This window comes from Nothobranchius furzeri, chromosome 2 (genome assembly GCF_043380555.1).
Source record: "Nothobranchius furzeri strain GRZ-AD chromosome 2, NfurGRZ-RIMD1, whole genome shotgun sequence".
NCBI classification, from domain to species: domain Eukaryota; kingdom Metazoa; phylum Chordata; class Actinopteri; order Cyprinodontiformes; family Nothobranchiidae; genus Nothobranchius; species Nothobranchius furzeri.
In genome coordinates, this window is record NC_091742.1 from 93157003 (window position 1) to 93173449 (window position 16447).

At 41.4% G+C, this 16447-nt stretch overlaps 1 protein-coding gene across 1 annotated transcript in view; it reads right to left on the reverse strand.

Annotated features, from left to right (window-relative positions):
* Positions 1 to 16447, reverse strand: part of LOC129163060 (oocyte zinc finger protein XlCOF6-like) — a 30159-nt gene continuing 13712 nt past the window's right edge. The window contains exons 3-4 of the mRNA XM_070548215.1: positions 12167 to 12673; positions 1 to 2656 (exon numbers count right to left, since the gene is read on the reverse strand). Of these exons, the coding sequence (XP_070404316.1) occupies positions 1137 to 2656; positions 12167 to 12673 (2027 nt within the window). The 3' untranslated portion in view covers positions 1 to 1136. The remainder of the gene's footprint in view (positions 2657 to 12166; positions 12674 to 16447) is intronic.

A 16447-nucleotide genomic window follows, 5' to 3' on the forward strand; every position in this document is an offset into this window, starting at 1 on the left:
ACACACACACACACTTCTAAAGTGAAAATTACGTCCATGCCCGGTACCAAGTGTACCGATGAGCATCCTTATGTTCGAACATGGTGTTCGTTATGGCCAAACTGCGGCTTGCACAGAAGTCCAATAACGAAACACCACTCGAGTTCAGATCAAGCCAGCCGTTCCTCCCAGTCACACCCCTCCAGGTCATGCTGTCATTGCCCACGTGAGCATTGAAGACCCCCAGCAGGACAATGGAGTCCCCTGATGGAGCACTATCTAGCACTCGTCCCAGGGACTCCAAAAAGGGTGGGTACTCTGAACTGATATTTGGCCCATAAGCACAAACAACAGTCAGGACTCGTTCCCCGACCTGAAGGCGCAGGGAAGCTACCCTCTCGTCCCCCGGGGTAAACCCCAACACACAGGCAGAGAGTCTCGGGGCTAACAAAAAGCCAACCTCAGCCCTCCGCCTCTCACCCGGAGCAACTCCAGCAAAGGAGAGTGTCCATCCCCTCTCAAGGACTTGGGTTCCAGAGCCAATGCTATGTGTCGAGGTGAGTCCGACTATATCTAGCCAGTACCGCTCAACCTCTGCCACAAGCTCCTGCTCCTTTCCTGCCAGAGAGGTTATGTTCTATGTCCCAAAAACCAGTTTCCCTGTCCAGGGATTGGACCGCCAAGGCTCCCGCCTCGGTCTGCCACCCGATCAACACTGCACCGGACCCTTCATGTTCCTCCTGCGGGTGGTGGGTCCACAGTTGGATGAGCCTATGTATCCGGTTCGGGCTGGGCCCGGCCGGGACCCATGGGCGAAAGCCCGGCCACCAGGCGCTCCCTCACAGGCCCCAACCCCAGGCCTGGCTCCAGGGTGGGACCACGGTAAACCTCCGGGCCGGGTACTCCGACTCTTTGAGCTTACATCCATGAAAGGTCCTCTTTAAGTAATATTGTTTTGTATTCAGATTTCATGAATGAACATCTCAAATGTTTGGTTAAGGTCCGAGTTTAAAAACAAAGGAGATTTGAAAAAGAAAATCAAAAGAAGAGGTGGCTCAAGGGCCGAGTACGGACTTGATCAATGATAGTTGAGCAGAGGTACAAGACTAACATTAAGGTTGTAAAAAAACTAAATAGTACATTTGGAAGTACTGTTGTTAAATATATCCCTCGAGCCTCGTGTGGATGCTCGTATGTCTCTTTAAATGTGTCTTTCGGCTAAATCGTTGTCCACACAGCTCACAGGCAAAAGGCTTCTCTCCTGTGTGGACTTTCATGTGATCATTTAAATGTGACTTTAGGGTACATCTGTATCCACAGAGCTCACATGCAAACGGCTTCTCTCCGGTGTGGACTCTCATGTGTCTGTTTAAACTTGACTTATGGCTACATCTGTATCCACAGAGCTCACAGGCAAAAGGCTTCTCTCCTGTGTGAACTCTCATGTGTGTGTTTAAACTTGACTTATAGGTACATCTGTATCCACAGAGCTCACAGGCAAAAGGCTTATCTCCTGTGTGGACTTTCATGTGATTGTTTAAATGTGACTTTTGGGTACATCTGTATTCACAAAGCTCACAGGCAAAAGGATTCTCTCCTTTGTGGAATTTCATGTGATAGTTTAAACTTGCCTTTTGGGCACATCTGTATCCACAGAGCTCACAGGCAAAAGGCTTGTCTCCTGTGTGGACTCTCAGGTGATTGTTTAAATGCGACTTTTGTGTACATCTGTATTCACAGAGCTCACAGGCAAAAGGCTTCTCTCCTGTGTGGACTCTCATGTGATCGTTTAAACTTGCCTTTTGGGTACATCTGTATTCACAGAGCTCACAGGAAAAAGGCTTCTCTCCTGTGTGGACTCTCATGTGTGTGTTTAAACTATTTTTATGGCTAAATCTTTTCTCACAGAGCTCACAGGCAAAAGGCTTTTCTCCTGTGTGGACTCTCATGTGTGTGTTTAAACTTGCCTTTTCGGTACATCTGTATCCACAGAGCTCACAGGCAAAAGGCTTCTCTCCCACATGGACTTTCATGTGATTGTTTAAATTATGTTTACGGCTAAATCTTTGTCCACAGAGCTCACAAGCAAAAGGCTTCTGCCTGGTGTGGAATTTCATATGACGGGTTAATTTGGACTTTTGGCTAAATCTTTTCCCACAGTCATCACAACTAAATGATTTCGATTGTTTCTGGACTTTTCTACATGAGCCTCGATGTTGCTTCTCTTTCACACATTTTGTATTAACCGAACACTCTGAAGACTTTACTGCTGAATGACTTGTCACTCTCACATGTTGCTGAAGAGACCACTTGTGGAGGAACCGTATACCACACACAGGGCAGCTAAATGATTTGTTGACTGTCTTAATATCTGACTCCGAAGACTTGTTCTCATTACAGCCATGGTCTCCGTTTCCAATTTCAGGCCCAGAGTCTGAACACTCAGAGTCTAGATTCACATCATCTTCATCTTCTCCACTAACTTCAATCTCTGAAGAATCAGATGTCTTTTCATTAGGGTCCAGATCTAGGTTCTTGATAGTTTCTGCTCCTCCACCAACTTTTGCTGTCATCTGCCCAGCCAAGCTGCTGGTTGGGACACCTCCGTCTTTCATTTGATGGTTGTGGAAATGTAAGAGCAGAGGTTTCTCATCCGTCTCTTCTCTCCTCCTTGAAACTGCAGTGAACCAAGCAGAAATATATAAAAGAAAAACATTCAGTAAAAAGAGAAGACAAAAGACCTAGGAGGGTCTTACAATCAGTAATATACATAACCAATGTTGGTAAACACATTACTATTTGTGGTAATGCATTACTTTAACAAATAACTATGAATCTAATGAGTTGCTTTTAAGTCCAGACATCACTATGTGATTGGTAGAAGGAAAAAAACGCTATCTGCAAATTCTGATTAACGCCTCTCAGAGCTGGTCAACCCAGCCGTCCGTCACTGCTACTGTGGAGCCTAGAGATACCCTGACAGCAGCATTGTGTCAGCCCCTCCCTTCCTTTCCCTAACATTGAAGGCGCGCAGCAGCAAAAATGTAAACAAACATATCTGCCGAACCTTTACTCCGTGAGAGTGTTGTAAAGTTTGTATCCCACAATGAAATCATGGCGCGGAGGAAGCTGAATAAAATGCGTCAAAACAGTAAATGTAATACGTGTTTTAAGAAGAAACTGTGGGTGGAAAGAGGTGAGATTGTAAGGCTCGCTGCAGAAATAAAAAACACAGAGCATCAACACTCGTCTGTAACCCATAAAATAATAATGAGCATCATGCTGCTTGATCAGCAGCTTGTGATGACAGTTAGTTCCGCTCACTAGGTCAGCTGACCTTAATCCACAAGATGGGACATATGGCACTAGAATTCCAGATAAAGAGCTAGGAGCAAGGCCATTTAAACATTTGTAGGCCAGAACCAAAATCTTAAATTCAACACAGAACTGAACTGGGATCCAAGGCAGAGAGGCAACAACTGGAATGATATGATCAAATCGACCAGTGCCAGTCTAAAGACGGGCTGTAGCATTTTGAACTAGCTGCAGCCTAGCAATACATTCATGATCAACACCCAAGTAAAGACTATAGCAGTAGTCTAAACAAAATGCATTAAATGCATGAATAAGCTTCTCAAAATGATTCCTCATCAAAAAGACTTATAAAGATTCTTTAGGTGAAAAAAGCATACTTGAACCACATTATTGACTTGAACATCAAATTTAAGCTGAGAATCATTCTTAACACCCAAATTAGACACAACATCCTTTTCATCATATGAGACTGAGTAACTACAGGAGCACCACTTGGTGCAAACATAATCATTTCCGTCTTAGACTAATTAATCTGGAAAAAATTACAACCCAACCACAATTATTAACCTCACAAAGACAACTCAGAGCTAAATCCTTAGCTTTAACAGGAGCATAGACCTGACAGTCATCAGCATGAAGATGAAAGTCAAGCTCATATTTCTTAAAGATGGCCCCAAGAGGGAGCAAATATAAATTGAAAAGCAGGGGACCTACTACAGAGCCCTGTGGGACCCCATATTTCAGGGGAGCATCACTTGAGCTGAAGCTACCAATCTTAACAGTCACATACCTGTCAGCCAGGTAGGAACTCATCCAGAAGAGCGCTGAACCAGAGACCAAAAAAATTCTCCAGTCGATTGAGAAGTATAACATGATCAAGAGTATCAAAAGCAGCGGTCAGATCTAAGAGTAATAAAAAGACTGTCACCCACTTCAGTATATTGGTGAATGTCATTGAACACTCTCACAAGTGCAGTTTCAGTACTATGCTTTGTTCTAAAAGCTGATTGAAAAACTTCTTAAATTTGTTTTTATCTAAATGGTCTGACAATAGCTTAAACATGACTTTCTCAAGAACCTTAGAAAGAAATAGCAGCGTAGAAATACGTAGATGATTGGATAATACCGAGACATCAAGACCGGGTTTCTTAAGAAGGGGTTTGATTACAGCTCTTTTCAGACTCTTTGGAACATGCCCACACTGCAGACTAGAGTTGATTACATTATGAACCATATTTGAAATAGCTGGCCAAACATTTTTAACAATAGTGGATAGAATGATGTCGAGTGCAGAGCTGGATGGTTTCATCCGTCCAACAATTTCATCCAACATATCTGGGGATACAGAGTCAAAAGAATTCAAAGTAGTTGAATCAAAACAGATTTCTTCATCAATAAAACTAAACTGCTGGGGAATTTGAGCTTGAATAGCTTCAGTTTTGCCTATAAATTATGTCAGAAACCTCTCAGCAGTAGTCGAGGAGGCTTCAAGTCCACCTGCACACGAAGGATTTCAAATCTCATCCACGGTAGAAAAGAGTACTCTTAGGTTATGCTCATTAGAGCTAATAATATCAGATAAAAACGTGGATTTTGCCTTTTTTACAGCCATTTGATAGGAACAGCATGCAGACCTCATGTCTTCAAATGAGGGCTGTGACCTAGATTTCTTCCACTTCTGCTCACATTTCCTGCATTAGGTGAAGATTCTCTGTCATCCTGGACATGGATCATCCTGAGCTTTAATATAAAAACAGCTGGACATTTCTGGTTATCTTGAAGACGTTTTTCTTCTCATCCTAGAGGCTTCTTCACATTGGTTGTGAGTAGAAGGCTGTGAGTTATGGTCAGAAATAAACACACCGACGGTCTTTCTTTAGTTTCTCTTTTGAAAACGTTTTAGTCTAAACAAAGGTGATGTTAGTGTTCATAGAATTAAAATTCAAGTCCAAGTAGGACCTGTGGTTAGTTGGCTCATTTGAAAAATGTAATGTTTTTGACCTTGAAAGAATCGGGAATCGTTAGGAACTGGAATTGAAACAGGGGAATCGTTCAAATTCAAACGATGCCCAACCCAACTTTTCGTCTGAAGTGATTAACGTAACTGCAGTAAACATTGACAGATAAAAATAGATTGTGACCGGATTTTTTTAGACCCTGCTGGGGTCACTCAGTGATGCACCCATTGACAACCCAACTCTGGTAATTGGCAGCTCCGTAGTCAGAAACGTGGCAGAGACTCCAGCAACCATAGTCAAATGTTTACCTGGGGCCAGAGCGGGCGACATTAAATCCTACCTGAAACTGCTAGCTAAGGATAAGCGTAAATACAGTAAAGCCTGATTTATGCTTCTCCGTCTGCGTCAGTGCGGAGACACGCAACGCCATTATCCGTCCTTGTGTAGGGATCTGGCAGGCACGCAAGTACGTACGGAGTCGAGCCCACTTTTTTAAACATCCGTTGAACGAGACGGATTATGCAAGCTTGTGATTGGTCAGGACGCCGCTGTTGTTTACAGCGCCGCCATTGCAAAGAGAGCCGAGTTTAACTAGCGGCAGACACGAAGAAGCTTGGAAGAATACCTCGTGAAAAAACTCTAAAAATATGAACGTTTCATTCTCTCGTGACTGGAGGAGTGAAAAGATGTGCAGCAAGCGTTTTATTTGTGGACAGAAATGACAGGAAACATGGGTTTAGAGGTGGGGAGCGCATGAAGAGGTGGGAGAATGAGAGACAAATATGTCCGTGTTAAAAGTCTCTTATATACAAAAAACACAATATAAACACACGATCTTGGACCGATACATGACAGGATCCCACATAACAGCGCTACGCCCTCTGTGGTCCTGCCGGGCAATTGCTTTGCAACACTCCCCAGGAGACGGAGAAGTAAAAGAGCAAAACGCTTCCGTCAATCCGTGCGTGTCTGTCCCTTGCGGAGCTGACGGAGAAGCTTAAACCAGGCTTAAGACTGCTAATTACGCTGGTGGTAACATACCTGCAAACTCGAGGTGTGGAAAAAGGTGACAACCACAATGCCGCCCTCCCGTCTGTGGGGTTTGTAGTGACCTGCTCTGGCATTGACATACTTCTTGTTGGAATAATTAAAATAAACTCGTCAACATGATTTTTTGCAAAATGCAAACTATTTACTACCATGACGTTTAGTCACATTTTGGTTTAAAGCTCCTTTTGTAAATAATCCTCCGTAGTCTCCTTGAGTGTTAATACTCTTAAATATTCCTCCTTAGACCCCTTTGATTGTATTTTACTCATTTGTCGACTTCCTTTGTTGGTCCTAGAGCCTTTGTATCAATGATAAATTAATACTTAGTGATTTTACTCTCAAATAGGGTTAAATATACTTTCCAATAATTGTTGAAAAAAGACAGTTTTCTTTCCCTAAGTGGATATTATTATTATTTGAGATAGTGGATTAAATCTTCTCACTTTGTGTTTTGTCATCGCCCCTACAGGCCTGTTGGAGCATCCCACCTGTAGGCGCAGAGTCCAGGAGTTCCAAATAAAGTTTATTTTCATCATTTTAAGATTGTCTCGTCTTGGTTATGTTGCGGGTCCACCACTCCTAGTGAGTCTTGCTCAGGGCCCGTAACACTCAGAACAGCAAACATGGAAACATCTGAAAATATTCCAAAATTCCCAAATACTGTAACCATCCCAAAAAGGTTATTGTTGTGGGTCATAAGTGCAGCTGCTCTGATGAGTTTGTTGTGATTAAATGTTTAGAAAGAGCTGCAGCTGCAGGTAAAAGTAGCTTTATCTCAGCTTGAATACTTTAATTAACCACTGCTAAGGGCAAATAGCTGATCTGACTCTTTAATGCAGCAGAAATGTTGTTATGAAATTATCTCATCACGTGTTTCTCCTCCAGCGTCCTTCAATCTTCTGATGCCCAGATCCATTCACTGGGGTTTGTTTTACTGGGGTTTGAGTAAGGCTGTAGCATACTGGGGGCCATTTCTTACCTGAAATAGTATTTATGTCACTAATAGTACTGGTGATGTTTACTCCTGTATTCATTTAGACTAAATTTATTTATTTTTTAAAGAGGGGAAAAAAAGACTTGCAGCACAATTAGTGTGTTTGTTTTTGACCACAACTTCTAAGCTTGCTCACAACCCAAGGCTTAGAGCTGAAAACGTCTCTTGGATGAGAGTTAATAACCAGAAACATCCAGATGTTTTCATTAAATCTCTTAGGTTGATGGTGTCCAGGATGACTGAGAATTTACACCTACATGCTGAAGCATGACTCATCACAAAAGTCAAAAGGAAAACTAAAACACTTAAATGTAGCTGCTATCAGTAACAATCTAACAGATTTAATCTATTAAAAGCTCTAAACACTCTAAATATTTCAGGAAAGCAAAAAAAAAAAAAAAAAGAAATCACAACTTTGTGTGTTGTGAGATTTATTATCATTAACATTATTATTACATGATAACATAACCTGCGCCCACCTCGGCTGAAGACCCCCTGGATGCAACTACGACAGGACACAGTGAAGAAGAGACGCTGGAAAAGGAGAACTACTTCAATCACCTGCACCCAATCTCCAACCTGGTTTCACGGTCAAAGGATCAGAAGGACTTTCGGGGACAAGATCAGCTCCCTGATAGGTGGACAATTGGGCTGAACAATTTTGGAAAATAATCTAATTGCGATTTTTTCTTCAATATTGCAATTGCGATTTAATTCGTGATCATTTTCTCAAGGGGCATTTCTCATTTTTCAACTAACAGAAGCAAAAAATAAAATAAAAATCTATGTAACTTGTACTGAATATAAACAAGGTTTTGCATCTACATATTGATCTACATATCATATCAACAAGTTTATTTGTCTACATAAACACTCATGTAAAAACAAAATTTAGTATTTTAGGGTGCATTGAAGCCAGGAGCACATTCACTGAAGGACCATAGGTATTAACATCAATTGTGAAAATTGATTTGCAGGAAGTGTGTCTCATTTATTGAAGTATTTTGATTTTAGAGTTTTGACGTTTTGTCGATGCAGTGCTTCCGTAGTTCAATTTCGTTCATAGCTGCTAGCTAGTGGAGTTAAAGTATTTTAGTTTTCCAGCTTTACTAAAATATCTGTCTATACTTATTTGATGAATAACAGTTTTTACTTTTTATTAGACTCCAAATGTAATAATTTGGCACGTTCCTAATTCGTAATTTGTAAGAATGTAATCGGCAATATTAGCATTAGCATCCCTATAGGTTTTTCAATGTATATTAGAATTGTGCTAACCAATCACTGCCAGTCAAATTACAGCTTTTGCGATTAGAAAATCTCCTTTTGTCACATCGCTATTTAATTGTATATGCAATTAATCATTCAGCCCTAGTGGACAACCACCTCAACACGCCATGGAAGGACCCAGACGTCTCCCTACTGAGAAGTTGAACTGTGCGCTCTCACATCCCAAACTCCATTCTTGAATTCCAGACCTGGACTTCAAGGAACTCATCAACTTAAGACTGAAACCATCCTGATCAACGGACGAGGACTCTAACCGTTCCAAACCGTTCTTCAACCGGGACTCTCAGTCCACGGACAAGCCCTTTGATGAAGAACGCCTGGTTTGCCTCAGCTTCTGCCATAGTTAGAGCTGCATGAATTGATACTACCTGTTCCTCATTCACAGAAACAGCCGTGTGTGACCTGTAGCTTTAAATTCATCTGATGTTTCAATAAACTCTACTGATGTTTTCTGTGTATTATATGGTCTTGCTAATCCTTCCCAATCTCTTTACAGGAACTGCTCTAAACTGTAGAATTGTTGCATCACAGTAAATTCACATCAACATGTATGAAATAGCTCTTCTTTAGTTTATGATGGTGTTGATTTCACTGATTTCCATTATTTCACTTGTGTCTCTGTAAACTGCTGTTTGTTATTGTCAGTTGTGTTTGCCTTATCGTGTTTTATTATTTTATTAGTTCTTTATTTTTTTATTTTCATTTTGTTTGGTTATCCTATTCGGATAAACAGGAGGGATTATGTTATGGAAATGTTATGTTTATTATTAACTGAATGTATTATTCCATGACTGAAAGCATTCACTCACACACACACACACACACACACACACACACACACACACACACACACACACACACACACACACACAGACTTATCTTTGTTATAAACTCTTGAGAGCAGAAACTCGGGGCAGTTGCCTTGAGCTTCTGCCCGATTGCAATTGGCAGTGTTGCCAACTGTTTTTGGCTAAAAGTAGCTGAAGTTCCCCCCAAAAGTAGGGCTGGGGGTAAACGATTATTTTTAAAATGATTATTCTGACGATTATTTTATCGAATAGTCGACTATTCTAATGACTATTTATACAATTAATCTAATGATTATTTTTCTATTGCACAGTTAATAAAAACCAAAAAATCTCTAATAAATTCCTCCAAAAAATTGATTAATTGTTACTGTAAGAGAATAAACACTACAGGCCTCCCATTTTGTATAACACTGCTTTTATTGTGTTGGTTGGTTATGTTCTGGTGACATGTAGAACTTGGGAGTGCAGGCTGCTGCCTGAGAGGTGGTTGAAGATGGAGTGTCTCCATGCTGCTTTGTTTTGGTCACTTATGTGCGTGAGGCGAGTGGTGTTACGACTCTTCCTGGGGAGTTTGGCTCGTGTGCAAAAAGGAAGGGACAATAATGTGGGATTTAAAAGTTAAAATGATGATCAGGTTTATTTACAACTACAAAAAAACAAATCTTTCCATCCACAGGTAGGGAGCAATAAAACTAATTCTGCCTGTGGGGAATTAAAACAAAAGTACAGATAACTAGGGATGTCCCGCTGGGCAAAGATTACAGGGTTTTGGACCAAAATAAGGATCTCCAAAGTTCCAAACTCTAAACTGGGTGGTTAAACCAAACTCAAGGTGATATCTTAAACTAAACCGAAAACCCACAACACTCTAAATGTAATAAAAGGGAGATTTTATTACATTTAGACATTTATTAATTTGTACCACAAATTATTATTTTTTATATGTGTTCAACATGTTTAAATATCGCTTGTTTAATTAACCAACATTTCTAGTGTACAGCGCCTTGTTTGGTTGTAATGCCTTGTGAATGCGCTTTATAAATAAAATTGGATTGGATTGGATTGAAAAAAGATCAACTCTAAACCAAAACGTAACAGCTTATCCAAACGCAAGAAGCTGTTAGCGAAAATGCTAACAGTAGCTTTACCAACGTTAAGTTCAAGTTGCCAAGTTTAAATAAACCAAAAACACCCAGCAGCAAACAGACCAGCACGGAGGAGAGACTGCTACCACCAAAACAGCTCTCCTAATGTCTGAAAGAAGCTCCTTTATGAAGGGAGAAACGCTCCCGGTGATTTTCTTTATCTGCTATAGAGACGGAGCAGCGCATTTGACCCCGGAAGTTGTTGTCCGTTGCCAGGAAACGAAGGCGGGCAAAACAGGAAAGGAACCTAGTAGCGGACGGACATTGTTCCGGGTCTTCGGTATTTGGCGGAGATGTTAGTGAAGGCGGAGAAGAGGGCGAACTAGAGGAAAAACAGGCAGATTCCACCTCTATTTACAAACTCCTGGGGATGCAACAAGTGGGCGCGGTGCGTCGACTACCGGATCTGACGTCGACGAATTTTTAGAATCGAGCCGTCGACGTCATCGACGCTTCGCTACAGCCCTACCCAAAAGTCACTAGATGTCGCCACGTGCTAATTTGCATACGACGCAATGACGTCATCTGGTTTGCGTGATGACGTCACCGGTCTTGTAGAGTAAATAAAAAAAACACTTGACTTTATTAAAAAAATTATTTAATTTCTTTTTTAATACTTTATTAAAATAAAAACCCCATAGAATACAAAACAGCAGCCTTTAAAACATCATGGAAAGATGGCTCAAAAAAAATGGAAGGAATATTTATATTTTGTCTGAAGAGAATGGAACTCTTAAACACAAAAAATATTAAATTGATAGGAATGTATGTATGATTGAATTAAAATGAATTTTCTGTTGTAGTTTTCAAGTGCCTTGAGATGTATTCTTCTGTTGTGATTCAGTGCTATATATTGACCTAACAGATAATATATTTATATTGTTTTTGTTTGGTTTTGTTGTTTTTAGTACTTTTGTGTAAGAAGAAGCAGGCCGTATTTAGTATTCAGAAACGTTACATGCAAACTGCCAATGACCTGCCAATGACTTACAGTATTATTCTGTTTTTTTACAAAAGTTTTAAATGTGCTATGTTATTGAACCCATCATAGAGTTCCAATGTTCCTTGAATGCACCACAAGTGTTGAGAGAAGCCATGTGTGAGTGCGACGCTGGTGCCAGCCGAGCTCAGCTGCCGAAATGCAGCAGGATGGCGGATGGAGCGGTCGCCATTTATGTAGCTCGGGTGGCTATCTCAAATAATGGACTTGTGAAAGAAAACCCACAAAAGGTTTGATTGGCCAACGGGGGTAGCGTGATCATGCTGCAAGCACATGTGGGAATGTGGAAACGGACCTGTGGCTATTCCAAACACAGGCGCCATCTTGTTAGCGGCCAGAAGCAGAGTATGGGTGGGATGAGGCTGGCCCATACTCTGGAACAGCAGCTGCTATGTGTGGACTCTCATGTGATTTGTTTATTTACATTTGTAGTAAACCTTTCTCCACACTCATCATGACTAAATTATTTAGGTTTCTTCTGGACTTTCCTGCACGAGTCTACATGTTGCTTCACTCTAACACATTTCTTATGAACCAAACAGCCTGAAGACCTTATTGCTGGATGACTCGTCTCCCTCACGTGTCTCTGGAGAGACCACTTGTGAAGAACTTGTTGACAGACTTACCATCTGACTCAGAAGACCTGCTCTCATTCCAGTCATCATCTTCATCTCCAGTTTCAGACCCAGAGTCTGACAGCTCAGAGTCCTGATTCACACCATCATCATCATCATCTTCATCATCATCTCCACTAACTTCAGTCTCTGAAGAATCAGATGTTTGTTCATGAGGGTTCAGATCTGGGTTCCTGCTAGTTCCTGCTCCTCCACCAGTTTCTGCTGCCATCTGGTCAGCTGAGCTGCTGGTTGGAACATCTCTGTCTTCTATTTGCTGCTGATGAAGCTGTGAGACCAGAGGTTTCTCTTCATCATCCTCACTCTTTATAGAAACAGCAGTAACAGGAAACCCGACAGCTTCAGTCTCCTCCTTCAAACAGAGATGCTCTCCCTCCAGACTGGTCCAGAGCTCCTCCTGTTCCTCCTTTATGTGGAGGTGTTCTGGGTCCTGCTGGTCCACACCAGCACTCTGTTCTTCAGGAGCTTCTTCTTTAACCAGCTCCAGCTGTGGAACATCTGTAGGAAACACAGACACATGATGTTACAGACCACCATACCTTTATATTTACACCATGAGTGATACTGGCTACATGATGTGGGAAAAAGGAACAAGAACATGAACTTCATTTAGATAAAAACAGATTTCTACTTTAGGAACAATAAAAACTTCCATCACAATCAGCGTGTTTGTTTCTGACCAGAACTTCTAAGCCTCCTACTCACAACCCAAGCTTTAGATCTGAAGCTTATGTGAGGAGAAACGTCTCCAAGATAAAATCAGCAACTATTCAGTCAAAAGGAAAATGAATAAACACTTAGATGTAGCTGCTGTCAGTAACAATCTTTCACTTTTAAGCTCTCAGCAGGCTAGAGCACTACAAAGCAAAGAAATCTTACTAATTAGCATTTTGGGAGATTTATTGTTGTTGTATATGTGTATATACATATATGCAGTTAGGGCTGCAACAAACGATTATTTGGATAATCGATTAATCGGATGGGGTCTCGACACGATTAATCGATTAATCGGATTACATGGGGAAATTTTTAAAAACTGCTAGGGAAACGTTATTTCTCTCCTTCCTTCACTTTATTTAACACAACATTATTAGAAAACAGTTCAACAGCAGAAAAACAACATGCCATCACCTAAATTGTCTTATAAGGTGTATAGACAGAGACTCTAAGCTACATCTATCTGTGACCTAAAATGCTTGGTCCAAGTTAAACAGCTTAAGGGCAATTCTCATCTGTTTTGTTTGATCTCATCTGTTGACATTTATTTTAAATGTAATTAAACATAGGCTGTGAATTAATCAAAATTGATCACTATTTCCAAAAATGACTGAAAAAATACCAAATAAAACAAAAGTAAATGAATGCCATCCTCCTTGCGATGATGCCCTGGGCAACTGCCATAAAGTCACATCAAGAAATGCTGCTGATCATTCCAATGATCCCAAATAGACTCACATTAGGCCACATGAAAGCAACTGAACCCAAAAATATATTAACCAGTATATAACTGCACTCTCACACAACACGCCTGCAGCAACAGTTAGGACTCCTCCCTCCCTTTTAAAAGAATTTTTGCTTCTGAGGACATTGTGGTTGTAAAACCACATGCTAGTAGTCTGGCCCCGGTGTGATCAACCAGTTTCTGCGGGAATGTGACGGCAGAACCAGGGCCAGATTAACACTTTGTTGTACCCTGGGCAACAATATTCAAGGGCTCCATCATCACGACCCAAGGATCACCATAATGTGGTCACATACAGAATATTTTACTGTAATATGCAGTAAATATACTCAATACTTGAATGCCTGACAACACGTAACCCGCCCAGAGTAACCTTTGACCCACCTCGTGTGGACTGACCAATGAGGAGAGGGTCTTAACTTGAGGCCCTCTCTTCATTGGTCAGTCTGCATGAGACTGACTCTCAACTGACATTCAGTCGTAGGCAGCGAAGCGTCTCTGTGCAGCGCAAAAGCCCGGGTGGACAGTTTGTTTAATGTAGGGTGACCATATTTCCATTTCCAAACAAGAGGACATAGGGGATCTGTGCCTATGACGTCACACTATGGCAACGCCACACAAACCATGTTGGGACCCATTTTTTCGTAATAACTAAATTAATATCAGATTCTGCCAATTAAAGGGCTCTAAAACAATTCATATGTAAATATTTTGCATATTTAATGCAAAATCTCATTTTTCTGCTTTAGTGCTGCGACAAGGTTTTATTAATAATAAATTATTATACTTTACTACAGCATCGGTACACTTCCTGTGCACAGATTATTAAGGATGCTTGTTTCAGCTGTGAGATTAGACGATAGGATCAATGAAAAAATAAGTTGTCCCACACTCCATGGAAACTTTCAGAGAATCCACAAATAGTGGCTTTCAAATGATTTTGTTACTTTTTGCAAGTTTAGAAAAGCAGCAGATGAGACAGCATGTCTGATAATTTAGTTTTTCATCTGATAATATTAGAACATGTCAGTAATGTCTGAGGGGCTTTTATAAACACCATATAACTAACACTACTGGAGAGGGCATGAATTACACAGAGGCTTCTGGGGAGCCCAGTTATTGGGGGGGGCATTTTGCCTTGGCCCCCAAAATGTCTTGAAACGGCCCTGGGTGTGTGACTGAGTTTTGAAGGTGATCTGAATTGTATCAGATGTATAAATATTACATGTGTAGAACTTATTGTTTTTTACTGGTAAAAACGTGTAGTAGAGATAAATCTACCTACATTTTACTTTTCAACACTTTGTTTTGTTTTCTTGTTTTTATTTAACTATTTTCCTGTCCTGTCTGTCTCTCATCTTCCTGCATCTCCTCTTAATTCTCCAGAAAATCTGTTGCCTGGATTCTTACCTTTTCACCTCACCAGTTACTTTTGAGCAGATCAAAGGGATCTCCTGACCGAAAAGCGCAGAGCGCGTTTTCGATGCTGCGTGAGGTGACATCACCACAGCACAGGTGATGAGCTCCGCAGTAGCGAGCTTCAGGCACAAATAAGACAGAAAATAGAGAACATGTGCGGACATGAACGATCGTGTGCTAATTATAGTTTTTTGGTTGCGCCACTTTGAGAATGGACTGTGCGCTGGAAGCAGCTGCCTGGATCGCTGCGCAACAATGCGGAACCGGTTCGCAGCAGCGCAAGTCTGCCGGCTCTCCCTCGCGCTGATCTGCCGGTACCGGCTCTCCCTCACGCTGATCTGCGGCTCTCCCTCGCGCTGATCTGCCGGCTCTCCCTCGCGCTGATCTGCGGCTCTCCCTCACGCTGATCTGCGGCTCTCCCTCGCGCTGATCTGCGGCTCTCCCTCGCGCTGATCTGACTTGCTCTGGTCTGCGCGCAACGGCGGGCGGGAAGGGGGGGGGCGCTTTTGGAAGAGTTGTGCGACACAACGAATCGATGACGCAATTCGTTGCCAACGCTTTTAGTAATCGATTTTCATCGAATTTATCGATTCGTTGTTGCAGCCCTATATGCAGTCAAAAAAATATAAACGCAACACCTTTGTTTATGCTCCGATTTTTCATGAGATGGACTTAAAGATCTAAAATTCATTCCAGATACACAATATTACCATTTCTCTCAAACATTGTTCACAAATCAGTCTAAATGTGTGATAATGAGCACTTCTGCTTTGCTGAGATAATCCATCCCACCTCACAGGTGTGCCACATCAAGATGCTGATCCAACATCATGAGAAGTGCACAGGTGTACCTTATACTGCCCACAATAAAAGGCCACCCTGGAATGTGTAGTTTTTTGCTTTATTGGGGGTCTGAGGACTCAGAACCAGTCAGTATCTGGTGTGACCACCATTTGCCTCATGCAGTGCAACACATCTTCACAAAGAGTTTATCAGATTGTCAATTGTGGCCTGTGGAATGTTGGTCCACTCCTCTTCAATGGCTGTGTGAAGTTGCTGGATATTAGTGGGAACTGGTACACGCTGTCGTATACGCCGGTCAAGCACATCCCAAACATGCCGTAACAGACTTTTAGATCTAAGTCCATCTCATGAAAAATCAGAGCAGAAACAAAGGTGTTGCGTTTATATTTTTGAGTGTGTGTATATATATATATACAGGGTATCTTCAGGTTTAAGGGAGCCAAATTTAAGACTTTTTAAGACCTTTTTTAATGCCACTTTGACCAAATTTAAGCTATTTTCAATATTAAATTTAAGCTATCATTTCCAGCTATTGCCTGGAACCGGTGCTAACCACATCACGAACGTGGGATTAGCCATCCAGTTGC